At 32.8% G+C, this 18,264-nt stretch overlaps 2 protein-coding genes across 2 annotated transcripts; both read left to right on the forward strand.

The window, feature by feature from the left end:
• Positions 1–2,282: 2,282 nt before the first annotated feature.
• On the forward strand, positions 2,283–4,318 carry LOC130999959 (exocyst complex component EXO70H1). The gene has a single exon (XM_057925671.1). It carries the CDS (start codon positions 2,484–2,486, stop codon positions 4,161–4,163), a length of 1,680 nt encoding a protein of 559 aa, XP_057781654.1. The 5' UTR covers positions 2,283–2,483; the 3' UTR covers positions 4,164–4,318.
• Positions 4,319–12,427: 8,109 nt separating this feature from the next.
• Positions 12,428–13,974, forward strand: LOC130999960 (3-ketoacyl-CoA synthase 12). The gene has a single exon (XM_057925672.1). The coding sequence runs from the start codon at positions 12,499–12,501 to the stop codon at positions 13,897–13,899; it is 1,401 nt and encodes a 466-aa protein (XP_057781655.1). The 5' UTR covers positions 12,428–12,498; the 3' UTR covers positions 13,900–13,974.
• The last annotated feature ends 4,290 nt before the right edge of the window (positions 13,975–18,264 follow it).

Below are 18,264 nucleotides of genomic sequence, written 5' to 3' on the forward strand. Positions count from 1 at the left end.
ACCACATATTGAATGTATTGGGAATCATCAAATATTGATTTTAAGATGCAATTGATAGAATCCAACTATTCATATAGAACTTCTATTAGATTACAATATTTTCCAAATAATTATTTGGGTCATTTTTTAACTATGTATTTCATGAAAAAAGATAAAATAGGTTAAAGTTTGTGTATTTTTTTTTCTCACAAATTTCCAAGTTTGTGTGAAAAATCAAAATAGGCTCAAAGTTAAGTTCATTTATAAAGGTGTTAATGACTTTTTCTTTTATCTGTTCAAGAAAGATTTGTCACTTTTATTTATAATAGTAGGATCAATACAACTCTACTTACATTTGACTTTTATTCCGTGTCGTCTACAATCATATCTTTTGTGGACGAAGGGAGTAAAAATACCGAACGCTCATTTTCATACTGAACTTCTGAGTTTAATTTGTGAGTCTTCTCCTAAAGTTAGGTTCCTGCAAAATCAAATTTTTATTTACTTTTTTCTTTCATAGGTTACACTTACATACATGTATCAAAATCTTTTGGCCCAACTCGCAACCTAAACATCTCACAAACTCGAAGAAATCTATCCGAATTCACCCCGATTAAAATTTGAACTATTATTTAAAAAAAATATATAGAATTATGATTCTATGATCTCCGCGTAATTAGCATATTCCTAAATAGATAAATCACTGTGGTCTCATTTGCTCCGCTAATGTAATGTAATTATGTAAACTCCCCAGCTATTGACAGCCTGTAATAAAATTGAAATTCAATAATGGTAATTACCAAAAACGCTTAAACTCACAACATAATATAGCTTCAAAAACAGACAAAAAAAAAAACTCACAACATAAATCATTTTGGAGAAAGAGACATGAAAACGAGTTGAAAACGTGTAAAGCCTAACCCCTGCCATTGTAATTTTTGTTGCTGTACAATCAATATTGACATCACATAAAAGCTCAGCATTAATATTTGTTTCCACTTTGCGAAGTAAATTATTTAGGGATATTTGCCGTAAAATACATGAACTTTGAGCAAATTTTGGTTTTTCCCATAACCTTTAAAATTTGAAAAAAAAAAATACACCACCTTTCGATTTTTTCTGATTTTTCCCACGGGTATGAAATACCTGATTTTAGAACTTTTGGCTTAGATTTTGGACTGTCCCACAATAAGTGACATGTTTCCATAAATAGAAAACTTTAATCCTTAAAAAAGTTTAGGCTCTACCACTTTCAATCAATTTACACTTTTTCTTTATTTCCCGTGCTAGAAAATTTGAGCTAGTTATAATTGCACGGATGGAGTATTAATTATAGTAAAACTTCTTTTTTTTATCACTTTTAATATATACTCAGCAATTTTGTTTTGTATCCTTCTCTACTAAGAAGTTATTTGAGGGAAGAAACGAATAATTTGTTGAATATCATTATAATGAAAAGATATCTGCATAAGATGTTATATTGTAAAAAAACAATAATTGTATTACGAGGTCAGGATCATTTTATTGCTTTGTTTAATTAAGAATATAATAAGACAAAATCGTTATTGTTAGGGAAAAAAACTCAAAATAACGTAATCACGACACGTTTTCCCTTAAAAGGAAGCTTTTTCGTGAATGCTTTAGATAGTCAGCCGCTTTTCCTTTCATTTTCCTTTTCCTTTTCTTTCTCGATGACAAATTCATGCATGGTTGTTACGCGTTTTAAACTATGATTCATATCTATATTTACTGATTCAAGTGTTAAATTAGGAATTAAAAATCAATAAATGTATGTAGCCATGATTAGTCATAAATCAGTTAAATAGGAAAACAAATTATTCCTTTAATTTATTATTTTCAAAAATAATTTAATTATTTTATTGTATATTGTCCATATTGTAGCTATTTTTGTAACATCTTATTTTTATAAAAATATAATTTTTTTTTATAAAAAATAGTTATAATGGCTAAAAAAAGTTTATTTTGATTATTCTAAATAAACCAAAAGATTTCCTATTTAACTAGCTTATATGGTTAACAATAATCATGATTGCATAACACCACTCATTAAAAATATACAGATAATATTCTTTTCGTCTATAAAAAATAATCACTTTTTTACATTTTTGAACGTCCACAATAATTAGTCGTTTTTAATTTTTGAAATTTTTTTATTAGACGGCGGACCCATCTCTCCACTCGCAATATAATTAATTATCATTAGTTATTAATACTATTTTTTGAGTGAGACATCGTGCCCACTCTCAATGTGTTTAGAAAGACCAACACAATTTATCAAGGCTTACACATTCGAAATTTCAAATTCTCACTCTCACTCCCATCTATTGATTCTATTTATACGCATTGATTTTCTCACTCCAAAATCCAAACCAAAATCACAAATTCTATAACTGCAAAAGTTGAGCAAAATGAAAAAGAAAATCCATCACGCAGCCAACAAATTTCAAATCCACAAACACTGAAATCAAGTTATTGTGAGGAAAATGAAAATTCGGATATTTTCTAGTAACGTAAGTGATCATTCTTCTCTACAGTCTCATCATCATCACCGCAACTCCGCCGCTCCGTCGTCGGCGACGCCTCGCCCCCGCAGCCTCTCCGAGATCATGGCGGAGGAATGCATCAGCTGCGCCAGTTATTTAATCAGGAAATGGCAAGTAGATGCCGGCAAATTCGGAACACTCTCATCTCTGTTTCTCTCTGACAGAGAAGAAGCTGAGAAATTGCTGGAAGCTACGATCGGCCTTCAACGCGCCATGAAGTATCACGTGAAGCTGAGCACGACATCAGACGAACTCGTCGGAGCTCAAGCATTGATGCAGATCGCGATGCAGAGGCTCAAATTTGAATTTTACGCAATATTATCCGCCAACAGAAACGACTGCGTTTCTGAAAATCGAGAGAGCGCGGCGGCGGCGGCGGCGGCACCGCGTCCTGCGTCGGAAAGTGAGAGAGCGGTGGAGGATTTGAAGAGCGTTGCGGAGTGCATGATCGCATGCGGTTATGGAAAAGAGTGTGTCAATATTTATCGAATTGTGAGAAAATCGATCGTTGATGAGGCGATTTATTGCTTGGGGATCGAGAGATTAAGCAGTGCTCAGCTGAAGAAAATGGAATGGACTGCTCTGGAGACGAGGATCCAGAGATGGCTGAGCGCGGTGAACATCGTCGTAAGAAAACTGTTTTATCGAGAGAAAGTTATCTGTGATGCTGTCTTCTCTTCGTCGAAGAAGATTGCGGAGGCGTGTTTCGCCGCAGTTTCCAGAGACGCGGCGGCGGATCTGTTTGCTTTCGCTGAGAATGTCTGCAATTGCAAGAAGCTGCTCTCGCCGGAGAAGGTGTTCCGGTTGCTGGATATTTATGAGGCGATCTCCGATTTCTGGCCGGATATTGAATTCATATTTTCCGATAAACTCTCATCGGCGCAAATGAAGCTTCGCGAGACGGTGAGGGCAATGTTAGGGCAATTCGAAGAGGCGATTCGGAAGGATTCCGCTCAACCGCCGCCAGGCGGCGGCGTCCACCCCCTCACGCGCTACGTGATGAATTTCCTCGAATTCCTCGGCGACTACGCCGCCGCGGTCTCCAACATTTTGCAGGATTCGCCGCTGAAAGTGCGAAGCCCTGCCTCCGGCGGCGATGAGATCAGCCGTCGCCTCTCGTGGTTGATTCTGGTCCTCCTCTGCAAGCTAGACGGCAAGGCGGCGGCTTACGACGACGTCGCATTGTCCTACTTGTACTTGGCGAACAACCTGAACTACGTCGTTTCGAAGGCACGGAATTCGAATTTAGGGATCCTGATCGGGAAAAACTGGATCCGGGAACACGAGGCGAAGGTTCAAACGTACTTAGCAAATTACGAGAGAATCGGTTGGAGTAATGTCATCTCCGCCGTGCCGGAGAATCCAGCCGCCGTGACGCCGCCGTCGAAGGTGAGAGAATTTCTCGAATTGTTTTATGTTAGCTTCGAAGATGCGTGTAGGAAGCAGAGATCGTGGGTCATACCCGACCCGAAAATCAGGGAAGGTGTAAAGATCTCATTGGCTAAAAGGATTCTTTCGGGTTATCGGGTCTTATGCAAGCAGGGTAAAAGGGTAGGGCTAATTGTCAGATATACCCCCGAAGATTTAGATAATTACTTGGCAGACCTGTTTAAAGCATAATTAGTGCAATTTTTGTGCATAATTTTTTCAATTTTTTCAATTCTAAGTATTCTTTACAACAATGGTTATATAATTCCAAAAAAAAAAAAATGTTGGTTATATAATGAGATTTTATGTCAGTTAATTGGAAAACCATATGCGATTTTTGATTTTCACTAATTTTATCTTTTTTACAATGTTGTGTATATATTTTATTCATTGCATGTTGATATGTACATAGTGAATAAAGATATCAATTTAACTCAGAAACTAATTGATCAATTTGAATAGACTGACAAAAAAGGAGGTGATTCTATACACAGTCTCTTTTTTTATATTTTATAGTCCCTTAACTAAAATATAATAAAATTAATTATTTATATAGTACTTCCTCTGTCTTCCATATCTATGAATGTCTTTCATTTTTTGTCTGTCTCCCAAATTTAGCTTTGTAACTTACATTTATTTACCCACAATTTACTTAATTTCCACCATCAATATTTTAAACAAATTTTCATGAAAATCTGTGTCGAAAACACCTATGCATATTTGTGAAGGACAAAATATTAATAGAAATAGTAACTCTATCAAAGACAAAGACATCTAAACTCATGTTCATTTTTTCTTCTTTTTTCGCTTTCTAGAATTTTTGATTTTGTAAGAGGAGAAATAGACCAGGGCCATATGAATAGAGTCCAACGAGTTTTACTTTTTTTTAGGGTTCATACTTCATACCGTGAATACAAAGGGATTTATTAGGATTTTTTTTTAGAAGAAGATGATTTATTAGGAATTGGATTTGGAGAATAGAGATAAAATAATAAATTTATTATTATTATTATTATTAAAGAAAGTTGTGGAGAGTGAAAAAGAGACTATAAGTTGGATTAATTACCTCAAAAAGATGTTGGTTTAACTCGAAATTGACGGGTTGATCTGAATAGACAAATTTTTCCAACAACAAACACATAATTAATCGGGAAAAAAAATACAAATAAATAAAACATTATTGATGTATGTCCAGAAAATATTCCACTATAAACCCTAATAACCAAAGTAACAACGCAACAAAGAGAGAGAAGCAAGAATTATGAAAAATAATAATAGAAGTTTTGGGCTCAACGAGGGAAGCCCAACTCGTTTCTGAAAGAAGCCATATATACATATATATGTAAACAAGCCATGGGCCTCGTTTTATGATTTTTGATGCAAACATAAGGTCATTTTCATATTAAATATTTACATATTAAATTACTCGTTTTGTCTTATTAAAAAATATATTTACATATTAAATTACTCAATACTACAAAATTTAAAAATATGGTATCGCATGCGAGAAATTATATTTTTTACTTTAAACTGGTCCGAATTGGGACCAGGTAAAAAAGAAAGCAGTTATTATTACTTCTTTTAAACGAGAAAGCAATTATTATGATAAATTAATTTGCTGACATAATGTCATAATCAATATGAGCCAAAGCCAAATCTATTAATTTTACTATAGCAAAGACAAATTCTACCTACTTTTATAAGAAATATATACACTCACTCCGTCCACGAAAAATTATACTATAATAATTTTATCATTATTTTCATCGATTCATATTAAAAAAAAAAAAAAAACTACCACTCATATTTAAACCTCAGCCATACTCAATATTTATATGAAAAAAAAAACTCAATCATTTATTTACAAAAAAAATTGATCGATTTTTTTATACTATATTTTGACCATTTTATGTGAGTACATATTTTGTAGAATTATTATAAATTAATTCAATAAGTAGGTAAAATTAGCTTAGAGGACCCATAATTAACCATTAATTAGAAAGGTGGCTAAACATTAATTACATGACCGTTTTATCCAAGTTAATTTCGATGATGTTTGCCTACATATTTGTATACTAGTAGTACTAGACTTACTAGTTACGTACTTGATTTAATATCACATGTACTACTTTTTAACTATAATACGGCTGCAATTAATTAAATTTACACACTCAATGCACGTATATATTGGCTATAGCTAGGATGGTTTCGATCCAATAACGAAATTTGATTGGTAGACTTTATAATTATAAGCTCATGGGCAAAACACACATGCATGAACCTATTTAGAAAAGTGAGCTCGTAAAAAGTAGATATGGATTTTAATCGAGTTCGAGGGTTTTTTTAGAGTAAAATAGGACACTAGTTAGTAAGTTGTTGCACCCGCAAGACATTTATCGACCAATTCTCGGCCGAGAAATGTCCTATTTTTACGACGCTTATTAATGATTAAGTTTTTTTTAACCTTATTACTATCCACTCTTTCAATGAGATATGAATATTAAATAAAATTAGCCCAAATTATAAAAATTATCAAAAGCCTTGAACTAATCTATATTAATTTTATCTGTTTTGTGTTATATTTGGTTGTAAGTTTATATCATTAGAAAGTTAAAGAAGGGAAAAGAAAATATGATTTTTTATTTATTTATCAAACTTTAGTGGTCCTCGCTCTTTTTATCTCATGTTCTCTTTGGTGCGAGAATAAATATATGAAAATATTATGGAGAGAAAGAGAGAGATGAGTTATATTGTACTATACATTTTGAAGATAAAATTGAAATATGATAAAAATATACAATATGAAAAAATATTATCACATCTATAATTTGTAATAATATATATAATCATGAATTGGATTGAAAAGGTTGGAAAATGGGCTATTCGAGAAAAAATTCCTTCCTGCTCGGAGAAGATTTTTCAACTAAGAAAACGTGTAAAAAGAATGAAAAAAAAAGTGAAAAATATATGTATTCCACAATTTTTCATCAAAGAGAACGCACCCTTGAACTAATCTTCAGAAGTAAATCCTCACAGTTTACAAAATTTTCTATTTGCATCTACATAAGATTGCCATATTTTAGTGATAGAAGTATTCAATTAAGCTCATGAAAATTCACAAGATCTGCAAGATTTAATTGTATATGGAAACTATTTAAGAATTTAATTTTCCTAAACAAAATTTGATAGAATAATTTTATGTTTCATTGAAACATATCGATAGATGCAATAAATCAAGAATACATGAGGATGTTGATATCTAATACTCTTCTTTATATGTTCATATATTGTGATTTTTTTATTTTTTATTTTAATTTATATATGATTCTGACCGATTAAATACAGTAGTATTGAAAACAGTAATTCATTAATGTATTAGATGAATTCGACGGCTCTCTATATATTTATGGCATAAAAATTGTAACAACGAATATTATTGGGATGTATGCAAATAACTGAATGTTACTACAAAAAAATTGCAGTCGCAGAAGTAGTTGACAGCCAATAAAAACCTACTCAAATCGTAATCAATTTATTTCTGAAGCCAACATCTAATTTATTTATTTAGACAAAATTACTATTTTTGTTTATTTAGCTATAAATTCTCTTTCGGTTTTTGGGAAAGTCAAGAGATGCCACTTGTCTGAATTTTTTTTCTGTCAGAATCTCTTCTTCTATTCGTTCCACCCCGCCAAAAAAAAAAAAATCGTATAAATTTTGATGCTGTGAATTTATATATGATCAAATACTTTTTTCTATGATTATAAATATTTTTTAAATCTATGATTGTTATAAGAGAAAAATTAAAACAAGTATTTTTGTATATATAAAGAATCAGTATCATAAAATAAGCAAGTATTTTAATTCTTTTCAATAAATCTTTAACTTTGTTTCATGAAAACATGTTCAATATGGATATTGAATTAAAGATTACGAGAAGATCTTTAATTCGATATAAAAATTATAAAAAAAAATGAATTTGAAATGAATAAGTTATGACGGCTATTTTTTTTTATTAATGGTTTAGTGTTATTTGCACAAAATGAGCTCAACTATAAATTATTTTGCTATTAACACAATTTTTTTTCTATGTGACTATGTTTTTTTATATATTGTAATAATACTAATTTTTACAATAACTGTAGATCATACCATATTCAATAATTCAGATTTATTGGGATGTATGCAAATAACTGAATGTTACTACAAAAAAATTGCAGTCGCAGAAGTAGTTGACAGCCAATAAAAACCTACGAAAATCGTAATCAATTTATTTCTGAAACCAACATCTAATTTATTTATTTAGAAAAAATTACTCCCTCCGTTTTTTATTAAGTGTCCCCAGCCGTCAAAATACACATACCAATAAAATAAGTTATTTTACATTTGTAACCTTAGTAATTGTCATAATAAATGCATTTATATAACTAATTATTACATTCATACAAGTATTAAATAAGGATAAAATAGGAAAAATGTCATAAATATACTCTCAAATTTTGAAATGGGACACTTATTGAGAAACAAAAAAATGAGCTAAATGGGACACTTATAAAAAATCGGAGGGAGTACTATTTTGGTTTATTTAGCTATAAATTCTCTTTCGGTTTTTGGGAAAGTCAAGAGATGCCACATGTCTGATTTTTTTTTTCTGTCAGAATCTCTTCTTCTATTCGTTCCACCCCCGCCAAAAAAAAAAAAAATCGTATAAATTTTGATGCTGTGAATTTATATATGATCAAATACTTTTTTCTATGATTATAAATATTTTTTAAATCTATGATTGTTATAAGAGAAAAATTAAAACAAGTATTTTTGTATATATAAAGAATCAGTATCATAAAATAAGCAAGTATTTTAATTCTTTTCAATAAATCTTTAACTTTGTTTCATGAAAACATATTCAATATCGATATTAAATTAAAGATTACGAGAAGATCTTTAATTCGATATAAAAATTATAAAAAAAATGAATAAGTTATGACGGCTATTTTTTTTTTATTAATGATTTAGTGTTATTTGCTCAAAATGAGATCGACTATAAATTATTTTGCTAGTAACACAATATTTTTTTTTTTCTATGTGACTATGTTTTTCAATATATTGTAATAATACTAATTTTTACAGTAACTGTAGATCATACCATATTCAATAATTCAGATTTGTTAGTATATACCATACGTTGGAGAATTTTTCATCATATGTTATTTAATCATTTATTTTTTTACTTGGGAGAAGAGGAAACAGTGAAATTTAAACCATAAACCTAATTATTTACATATTAAATTCTATGCCGTTTGAATATCATTTATTAATTAAATACGTGGATACTAAACTTTTGGTAAACTTGGCTTTCCTTACAAGTGCAACTAATCTTAACGATCTTAAATGTTGACAACGATTTTTATATTTAATTTTTATATATTCACACAAAATCTAAGAGCGTTCATATTGGTTGAGTCAATACTTGATTCATCCATGTTCTGCCACTTATAAATTAAGTACAATATTTAATTGACTCATCATATGAATTAATTGGAACGAGTCACTCGTATGCTGCATCAGTCGCGTCATCGGCGAAGACGACATAAGCCAGGCAATGCATGCGCCACACGTAAAAAATTATGAGTTAGGCTTATCCATATGAGTCACCCCACCATGCATCACTTGGCTCATCGCTAAGGATGACTTGAACCGGCTGATGAGTAAGCCTAATGTGAATTGCTCTAAATATATCGTATTCGAATTTTATTTTTTATTAGTAAGAATATACTAAATATAGGAACCTCCAAATCTTTGAAAAACATAATTTGCACCATAACAAAGTCAATATATATGAAGTTGATGGGACACTCCACCTATAGATTTACATACTATAATTTTTGGATATATTATAATCACAAAAGGAAGAAAAAAAGGACAAGTGGTTTAAGGTTGGGCAGATGCAATTATATCTAATATACTCAATAGTACAAATTTCTAATTAATGGCCCCTAAAATTTGCACAATATATTATATTTATATATATAAATATATAAAGCTATTAATAGCAGTTATTGCTCTCTGGTTTAGTTGTTCTAGCTGCTGGTTTTAGATCTTTTTCTGTGGATGAGCATCTTGTTTTGAATCAAGATATATATTTTCTAAAATTGGATATTTAAAGATATAAATGGTCAAGTACTGACGAGTGAGCTGACGAATAAGGCAAAAACCCTAATTAAATTTAAAACAAAGGCATCATATTTATCAAAAAAATCCAAAATATTGGTCATGTAATTGTTTGAGTACTATAGTTATATTCAATTGATATGAGTTATACTATTACTATTTCCCATTCAAGAGAGAAAAAAATAAATAAATTACTACTATGCTTTTTTGAAGTCAACATTGTCCAAATAATATAGAGTTGGGTCTATCCTCTATATGTAGATAGATACACATGCATGCTTACGCATAAAAAAGAAAATAAAAATTGTTTATATATATGGATACCGGATTGAGATTTAGTGTATCATATTTGATGTCTCATTTTCAATTTTATTGTATTTTATATATATATATATATATATTTTTTTTTTTCCAATTTCAACTTTGTATGTATAAGTTTAATTTTGTGATTATTAATTAGGGTTAATTTATTCCATCTAATTAGGGTATATAATATTTTTTATCATTTAGTTTTACTTTTATTAGCTAGGTTAGATAAATTCAAAATTATGGTATACACTTTTTTTTAAATTTAATTTTTTGAAATAAAAAATAAGTATAATTAATAATATTATAATAAAATTTTACTTTTTATAAAAAATATAATTAAAATAATAGATATAAAAATGAAACATAATGACACACATAAAATTGTGGAACATTGAATCTCATCTCATATATGGTCAAAGTCCTTGTACTCTATTTATGGTATTTCAAATTTGTATCTCCAACATCATCAATACACACCAAATTTACTAAAATGTCACGTATTTATCGAGCTATAGAATATATATAATTAAACCTATATATATGTGTGTGTGTGTTTGTTTAATTAATTATTATTTTTAATCATAAAAAATTAATTTTTTTTTTTGGAAATAAAATGTAGGTAATTAATAGCAAACTTTTGTAAATGAATATGTATATATGGTCTACAAAAATTAAAGATTCGTGAAAAATGGTAGGTGGAGTATATGTCAGATCATTGATGGAAGCTTGTTGGGATTTTTATGGTACATGAAAATCCTCAATCAATTTTTTACTATTTTATTTTTTCATAATTACTACACAGCCTGTTTATATTATGGTTCAATCCAACTTTATTCGTCAACACCGTATTCTACTAGGGTTAATTATACACACTATTTTTAATTACATTTTCGATTTCGTACATATATATTAATCTTTTAGTTTAGGAGACCGTGTGATTTTTCAATTTTATAAATAAATTAAGCTCATAAAGTAATAATTACGACTCTTATTTATTAATTTGACATTTGCTGGTCTTTAAATTTCTTTATTCACTTATTTAATTTATAAAAAAAATCTTTTAAGCCACTATCTTAAGACACATTGTAAATTTAAATCAATTGTTCTCGAACTTTCAAAATTGAACTATTTTATTTTAAATTCCAGCATCTGTGAGCCTCGTTTCAGATCAATATCGGTGTCCGTGGACTATATTTTGAGTCCATACTAAGTACAAAAATAGCTCGAATTGGGCCCAAATGTAATCCACGAACACTGAGTTTTAATATAAAGTTCGAAAAAAATTAGTCTGCTAGTGACCTTAAAAAAATTTAAACTCAAGTACCATACTAAGAGATATAGGGTTAGGTCCACAAAATCTAGTTTGTTACATAGTCTTTTCACACAAACATATATTTTATTGAGACTCATGTTTCTATCCCCTATTTTATTTTACACTTTGTGTAGAATTCATGGCATTAAACATCACCAATCTCAGTTGGTGGGAGTTGTGCATGTTAAAGTCTATATATACATAATGTTTCACATGCTCAACTTGTTCATTTCTCAAATGTAATAAAAGTTTTGAGCTAGATACATACTTAAATTCCCACATGGGATCCCCTGTCCCACGATTTTGTGTGTATCACCGTGTGCTACTCTTAATTTATTGTAATTTTTAATTATATTTTTTTTTAATTTTAATTTATTATGCTTTAATATTATAAAAAGATAATTAACAAGGGTTCACTCATCCAATTAGGGTTTATAATTATTTTTTATATTTATTTGAATTAATAATTGATTATTTGGGTTCATTAATTCAAAGTTAGGGTATATAATTTTTAAAAATTTCAATTTTTAGTGATAAATATTAATTAGAGTTCATAATATAATAATATTTTTTATTTTTATAAAATATAATTATAAAATAGATAAATTAAGAGTGGTACACGATGGTACACACAAAATAGTGGGACAGAGGATCCCATCTGTTAAATTCCTCATCCACCATTATTATAAGCCTCTCTCTCCCTCCATTTTCCCCAACTCAACAAATTTTGAAGAAAGCATGGATCTTATAGACCTCTTTCTCTCCCTCCTCTTCCTCCTCCCCCTCCTCCACCTCCTACGGGCGGCGTACGACCGCCGCCGCTGCTACATCCTCGACTACGAGTGCTACAAGCCCGGCGACGAGCGCAAGCTCAGCACCAAATTCTCCGGCGAGATCATCCGCCGCAACAAGCAGCTCGGCCTCTACGAGTACAAATTCCTCCTCAAGACCATCGTGAGCTCCGGCATCGGCGAGGAGACCTACGCCCCGCAGATGGTCTTCGACGGCCGCGAGGCGTCGGCCACCCTCGCCGACGGACTCGTCGAGATGGACGAGTTCTTCCTCGAGAGCGTCGGCGCGCTGCTCAAGCGCACCGGCGTGGGGCCCGCGGAGATCGACCTCCTCGTCGTGAACATCTCCATGCTCTCGACGGCGCCCTCTCTGTCGTCGCGCATCATTAATCTGTATAAGATGCGCGACGACGTTAAGGTGTATAACCTCGCCGGAATGGGGTGCAGCGCGAGCCTGATCGCCGTCAACGTCGTCGAGAACGTGTTCCGGTGCCGGAAGGACTCCGTCGCCCTCGTCGTGACGTCGGAGTCCCTCAGCCCCAACTGGTACATGGGGAAGGACCGGTCGAAGATGCTGGCCAACTGCCTCTTCCGCACCGGCGGCTGCGCCGTGATCCTGACCAACAAGGCCGAGCTCGCCGACCGGGCGATGTTCCGGCTCAAAACCCTAGTACGGACGCACCACGGCGCCAGCGACGACGCCTACTCCTGCTGCGAGCAGAAGGAGGACGCCGACGGATTCGTCGGCGTCCACCTCGGGAAGAATCTCCCCAAGGCCGCGACGAGGGCGTTCGTCGACAACCTGAAGGAGATCGCCCCGAGGATCCTCCCGGTCCGGGAGATCCTCCGGTTCCTCGCCGCCAAGAATCTCCGGCGGCTCCGGCGGCGGTGGAGCAAGGATCCGGCGGTGGCGGGGCGGCCGGCGGCGATCAACTTCAAGACCGGGGTGGATCACTTCTGCCTGCACACGGGCGGGAAGGCGGTGATCGACGCGATCGGGCAGAGCCTCGGGCTGAGCGAGCACGACGTGGAGCCGGCGCGGATGACGCTGCACCGCTTCGGCAACACGTCGGCGAGCAGCCTGTGGTACGTGCTGGCGTACATGGAGGCGAAGCGGCGGCTGAAGAAGGGGGATAAGGTGTTCATGATCAGTTTTGGGGCAGGGTTCAAGTGCAACAGCTGTGTGTGGGAGGTGGTGAGGGATTTGAAGGGTGATAATGTGTGGAAGGGTTTCATCAATGGCTACCCAAAGAAGAATTTGGCCAATCCTTTCATGGAGAAGTTTGGATGGCTGCATGAGCAAGATGATAGCTTCAGCCTACCAGATGATTATCAGATTCCGGATTGATTATTGTAATTTTATTTTTTAATTTTATTTGTTTTTGTTTTTATGATGATAAATCGAGGATTTGTTTTAATAGTATACGTGCGTACTTGTTTGATTTTTTTTTTTTTTTTTTGAATTTGTTAGGTAAAGTGGAAGATACTGACAATTTCTGGACATTTTGTACTCTATATTAATTCATATATATATAGGTAAATTTGAAAAGATAATTGTTTATGGGATTTCGTTTTCGTTTTTTCTCTTTGTGTAGCATGTGTGTTTATTGCGAAAGGGATGTTTTCTAAGCAAAACTTGATTTTGGGGACACTTGTGTCTCTCTATACATCTATTTGATCGACTGGCTTTAGTTAAATTATGCTCGCTCTGTCTCAGCGAAAGTGAGTCGTATACTTTTTTTGTTGCAGCGAAAGTGAGTCGTGTGTTTTTTTTATTGTTTCAATGAAAGTGAGTCATATCTATTTTGAGAAAAATAAGGGCAATTAACAGGTGAATTAATATAATTAAATATTGTCTCCTTATCTTTGCTCAATTTAAGTTAATTGGACAATTAATCCAACCTTGAATTTGGCCCAAGTCTAAGAGAGTGTTTGGCTAAACTTATTTTAAAGAGTTTATAAGTTGTCAAAGTGTTTGGGTAATTAAGATTTTAAGCTAGAGGGAGAATTTTTAGTTACTAGTTAGTAAGAGAAAATCTTTGTTTAAGAGAGAAAATCGAAAAAAAAATGAAATTAGAATGATATATGATGAAAATAAAAAATAATAGTTGAATTGTTTTTGTAAAATGAGTGTTTGTTATAAGATAATAAGAAAATAAGTTGGGGTAGATGAACTTATTTTTTGGGGAGCTTAGAGCTTATAAGTTGTTTAGGAGCTTATTTTGCCAAATACTTTGAATGAGCTTATAAACTCATACACAACTTATAAGCTATTTTAAAGAGCTTATAAGCTCTGCCAAACACCCTCTAAGTCTCGACCCTCATTTCTCAAATTCTGGAGAACCTTCCTCAACCCTAATTCTCGAAGTTGTTCGCCGCCTCACTCACGATGCCTCCTTCTTCGCCTTCTCCTCCGTTTACTCTCTCTGTGGGTCGATCCTCGGCGCTGCCTATTCCCATGCCACCCCCCGCTGCTTTGATGTCTTTGAGCGGGGGGTAGAGGAAGGCGGCGACTGGAAATACACTAGGCCATCATTTTCAATAGTCAAAATGATGCATCCGAATGAAGGATTGAGAATAGTTATTTACGGTCAAAACGTATGAACACTATATCGAACGTATAAACTCACTGGATCTGCAGTTAAATTTACTACATCCAAAAAAAAAAAAAAATCGCTCCTCTTAGGTTTCAAACTCAGATGCTGCAATCATCCATCAAGATCTGATGCATTCACGCACCGTAGATCTTCACGATCATATACCTAAGATTAATAAATTTTTTTCGTTCTCATTTGAACCTCCTCCTACGTACGTGCGATCGACACGTATATAAATTAGGGTATACGAGAGCCGGCAGACGACACGAAACGAACTTTGCATCATCTTCCTCTTGATTATATTATGTTCCACGTTATCTTTGTCGCTTAAATCCAACGTTGTAAGTTTCTACAAAACCAGCCCCACGTGCTGTAAGAACACAAACACATGACAGTAAATTGACAGCACAAATGCGAACAAGTTGTAGCTCTACTTTGTGAAGAAGTTATTTCGTTTTCCTGCAAAAGGCACCCAAAAATAAATGCACAAAGCTTAATTTATTGATCAAACCAACCGTTTCAACCAACACCCCTAAACCGCTGTTGCTCTTCTGTCTTCGCCTACAAGTGGATACACCATCATTCCCGCCCTTTTACACACACTCCATAACTAGATTTTTTCTCAATTTTCACCTACACTACCAAATGAATTTGAATACTTTGTTTTTGGAATCTATGTGTATACAAATTTGGAGCAGAGCATATTGATGTGGAACAAGTGGCTGATGCATATTTGATGACTAACGATCGCGCGGAGATTGGTCATCGGCGGAGTATATACGAAAGACGCGTAGGTTTTGATGGTGGAACGAGGGTGGACACGAGTTTTAATAAAGTTGATTAATTAGTAAAGTTGACGACTGACGATCGTGCACAGATTGGTCCCGTTTGAGAGTGGATACGAGTTTTTAATAAATTTGTTATAGTTGTTTTAAGTAGAATAACGGTACGATTTGTAGGAGTAGTGTTAGTAAAAAAAATAGAGTAAAAAAAACTTGCTCATTGGCGGAATATATACGAAAGACGCATAGCTTATGATGGTGGAACGAGGGTGGATACAAGTTTTAATAAAACTGATTGATCAGTAAAGTTGACGACTGGCGATCGTGCGTAGATTGGTCCCATTTGAGAGTGATACGGGTTTTAATAAATTTGTTAAAGTTGTTTAAAGTATAATAACGGTATAATTTGTAGGAGTAGTGTTAGTACAAAAAAAGAAGAGTAAAAATACATTATTAGTTAAAAAAATAGAATAAAAATACAATTTATACTTAAATATAGGAGAGAAGCTAAGGTAGGATATAATGGTTCAAAAAGTGAAATGAAGCACTTTTTCGTGAAAAAAGGGTAAGTATGTAGGACTTATTATTATTATTATTATTATTATTATTATTATTATTATTCATCCATCCCTTTTCACATTCAAACTTTGATAATTTAATTACAAAAATAATGGGATGCAGCCCCATTTGAAACAGTTAAAAGTGCGACAAAAATGAGTGCACGAAATCCATGCATGCTCTTTTAATTTAAGTTTTGCTGCTCCTATTGAGACTAGTGTTGGGCTAGCAATAATGGAGATTAAAATCTATTATTTGCTGCAGTAAAAATGGCTTTTTAGATTATTAAATGTCGTAACGATCATATAATTGAAGTAAAGCGTGTGCTCATAAATTGAGCACCAATCTAACCGGGCTCGATTTCTTATAATTACATTACATAATCACATATTTTCTTGTACATTGTGTAACTAGTTCCACCGACAATTATGTATTATAAAAATATTGCATATATATGGATATATAGGTTGTGGTTTTATTGAATATTTATTTTTTGTGAGAATTGAGAATAATGAATAAATTCTATAAATAAAACTGTAAAATGCATGAACAGATGTATTTATTTAATATGTTAAAAAAAACTCATTTCCTCCGTAATCCTAAATGAAGGTTAAAATTGTAATTTATATTTATAGTGATATTTTTATCTTAACATCATGTGGTGCACATGGGCGAATTTTCATTGGGGCTGCACTGGGCAATCCCAATTTTTTTTTTATACGTATTAAATATATTTAGCTTAATATTTATGTAGTTCAGCTCATAGGCCAGTCTAATTTTCACAAAAACATTAAAAAAAAATTCAAAATAATAATAAAAATTAATTTATTCTTGTAAAAGATAGATTAATTTTTTAAAAAATATAGAGAGATAATTTTTTATATGCTTTCAATATATTTGTTATTGAATCAATAAAAAGAAAACAAATATTTATTATAATTAGTGATCGAATTCTTATTCTAAGTCCATTAAGATTGTACTTGAACATAAACATGAACTGTAAGGACTGTTTGAAAAATTTGACTCGGGGGCTGCCGCCCCCGAACCCCCTTGACATACCTTCAAGATCAACCTCCCCTATCTGCAAATTCTGGATCCGTTCCTGGTGGTGTAGGTCAACTCGATTGTACGATACATCCGGTTGTACCCAAATTTTTGTATAAATTATATTAACCTAATTTCTCAACTTGACTTTAATTAATCTTTAATTTATAGATCAACATTTCAACATGTGGTGGGGACTAGTATTAATTTGTAATAGGAAGTTGTTTGGTTTAAACCGAATTTTATTTTTCTTTCTTCGTTTAGCATGTTGAAATGTTGCTCTATAAATTAAAGATTAAAGTCAACTTGAGAAAGTTAATCTATTTTGAAATACACATTGAAAAACAAATAGGATTACTAATTTTGTAGCGTCTGTAAAATTACCATGATGTGCAATTATAGTAAGAGGTAGTTTTGGATACAACCGAGTGTACCCTATAATCGGGTTGCACTCGTACTTAGGTCCTGGCCTGTAATTCGAACCCGCATCCTAACCCAAACTGTGCAAATGTATTATTTTGGGTGCAGGTCAACCCGACTGTACAATACATCCGATTGTACTCAAGTTTTTGTGTTATATTAAGAACGAAACTAGGATTTTAAAATTGATTAAACTATTTTTTTTATTCGAAAGAAAATTTAGACGGACAAAATTATAATTTTAACGTATAAAAAATTCAGAGAAAATATAAAATAAAACGTAAATATAATAATTAGAAAAAATTGCTCGAA

This window comes from Salvia miltiorrhiza, chromosome 8, assembly GCF_028751815.1.
Source record: "Salvia miltiorrhiza cultivar Shanhuang (shh) chromosome 8, IMPLAD_Smil_shh, whole genome shotgun sequence".
Lineage (NCBI taxonomy): Eukaryota > Viridiplantae > Streptophyta > Magnoliopsida > Lamiales > Lamiaceae > Salvia > Salvia miltiorrhiza.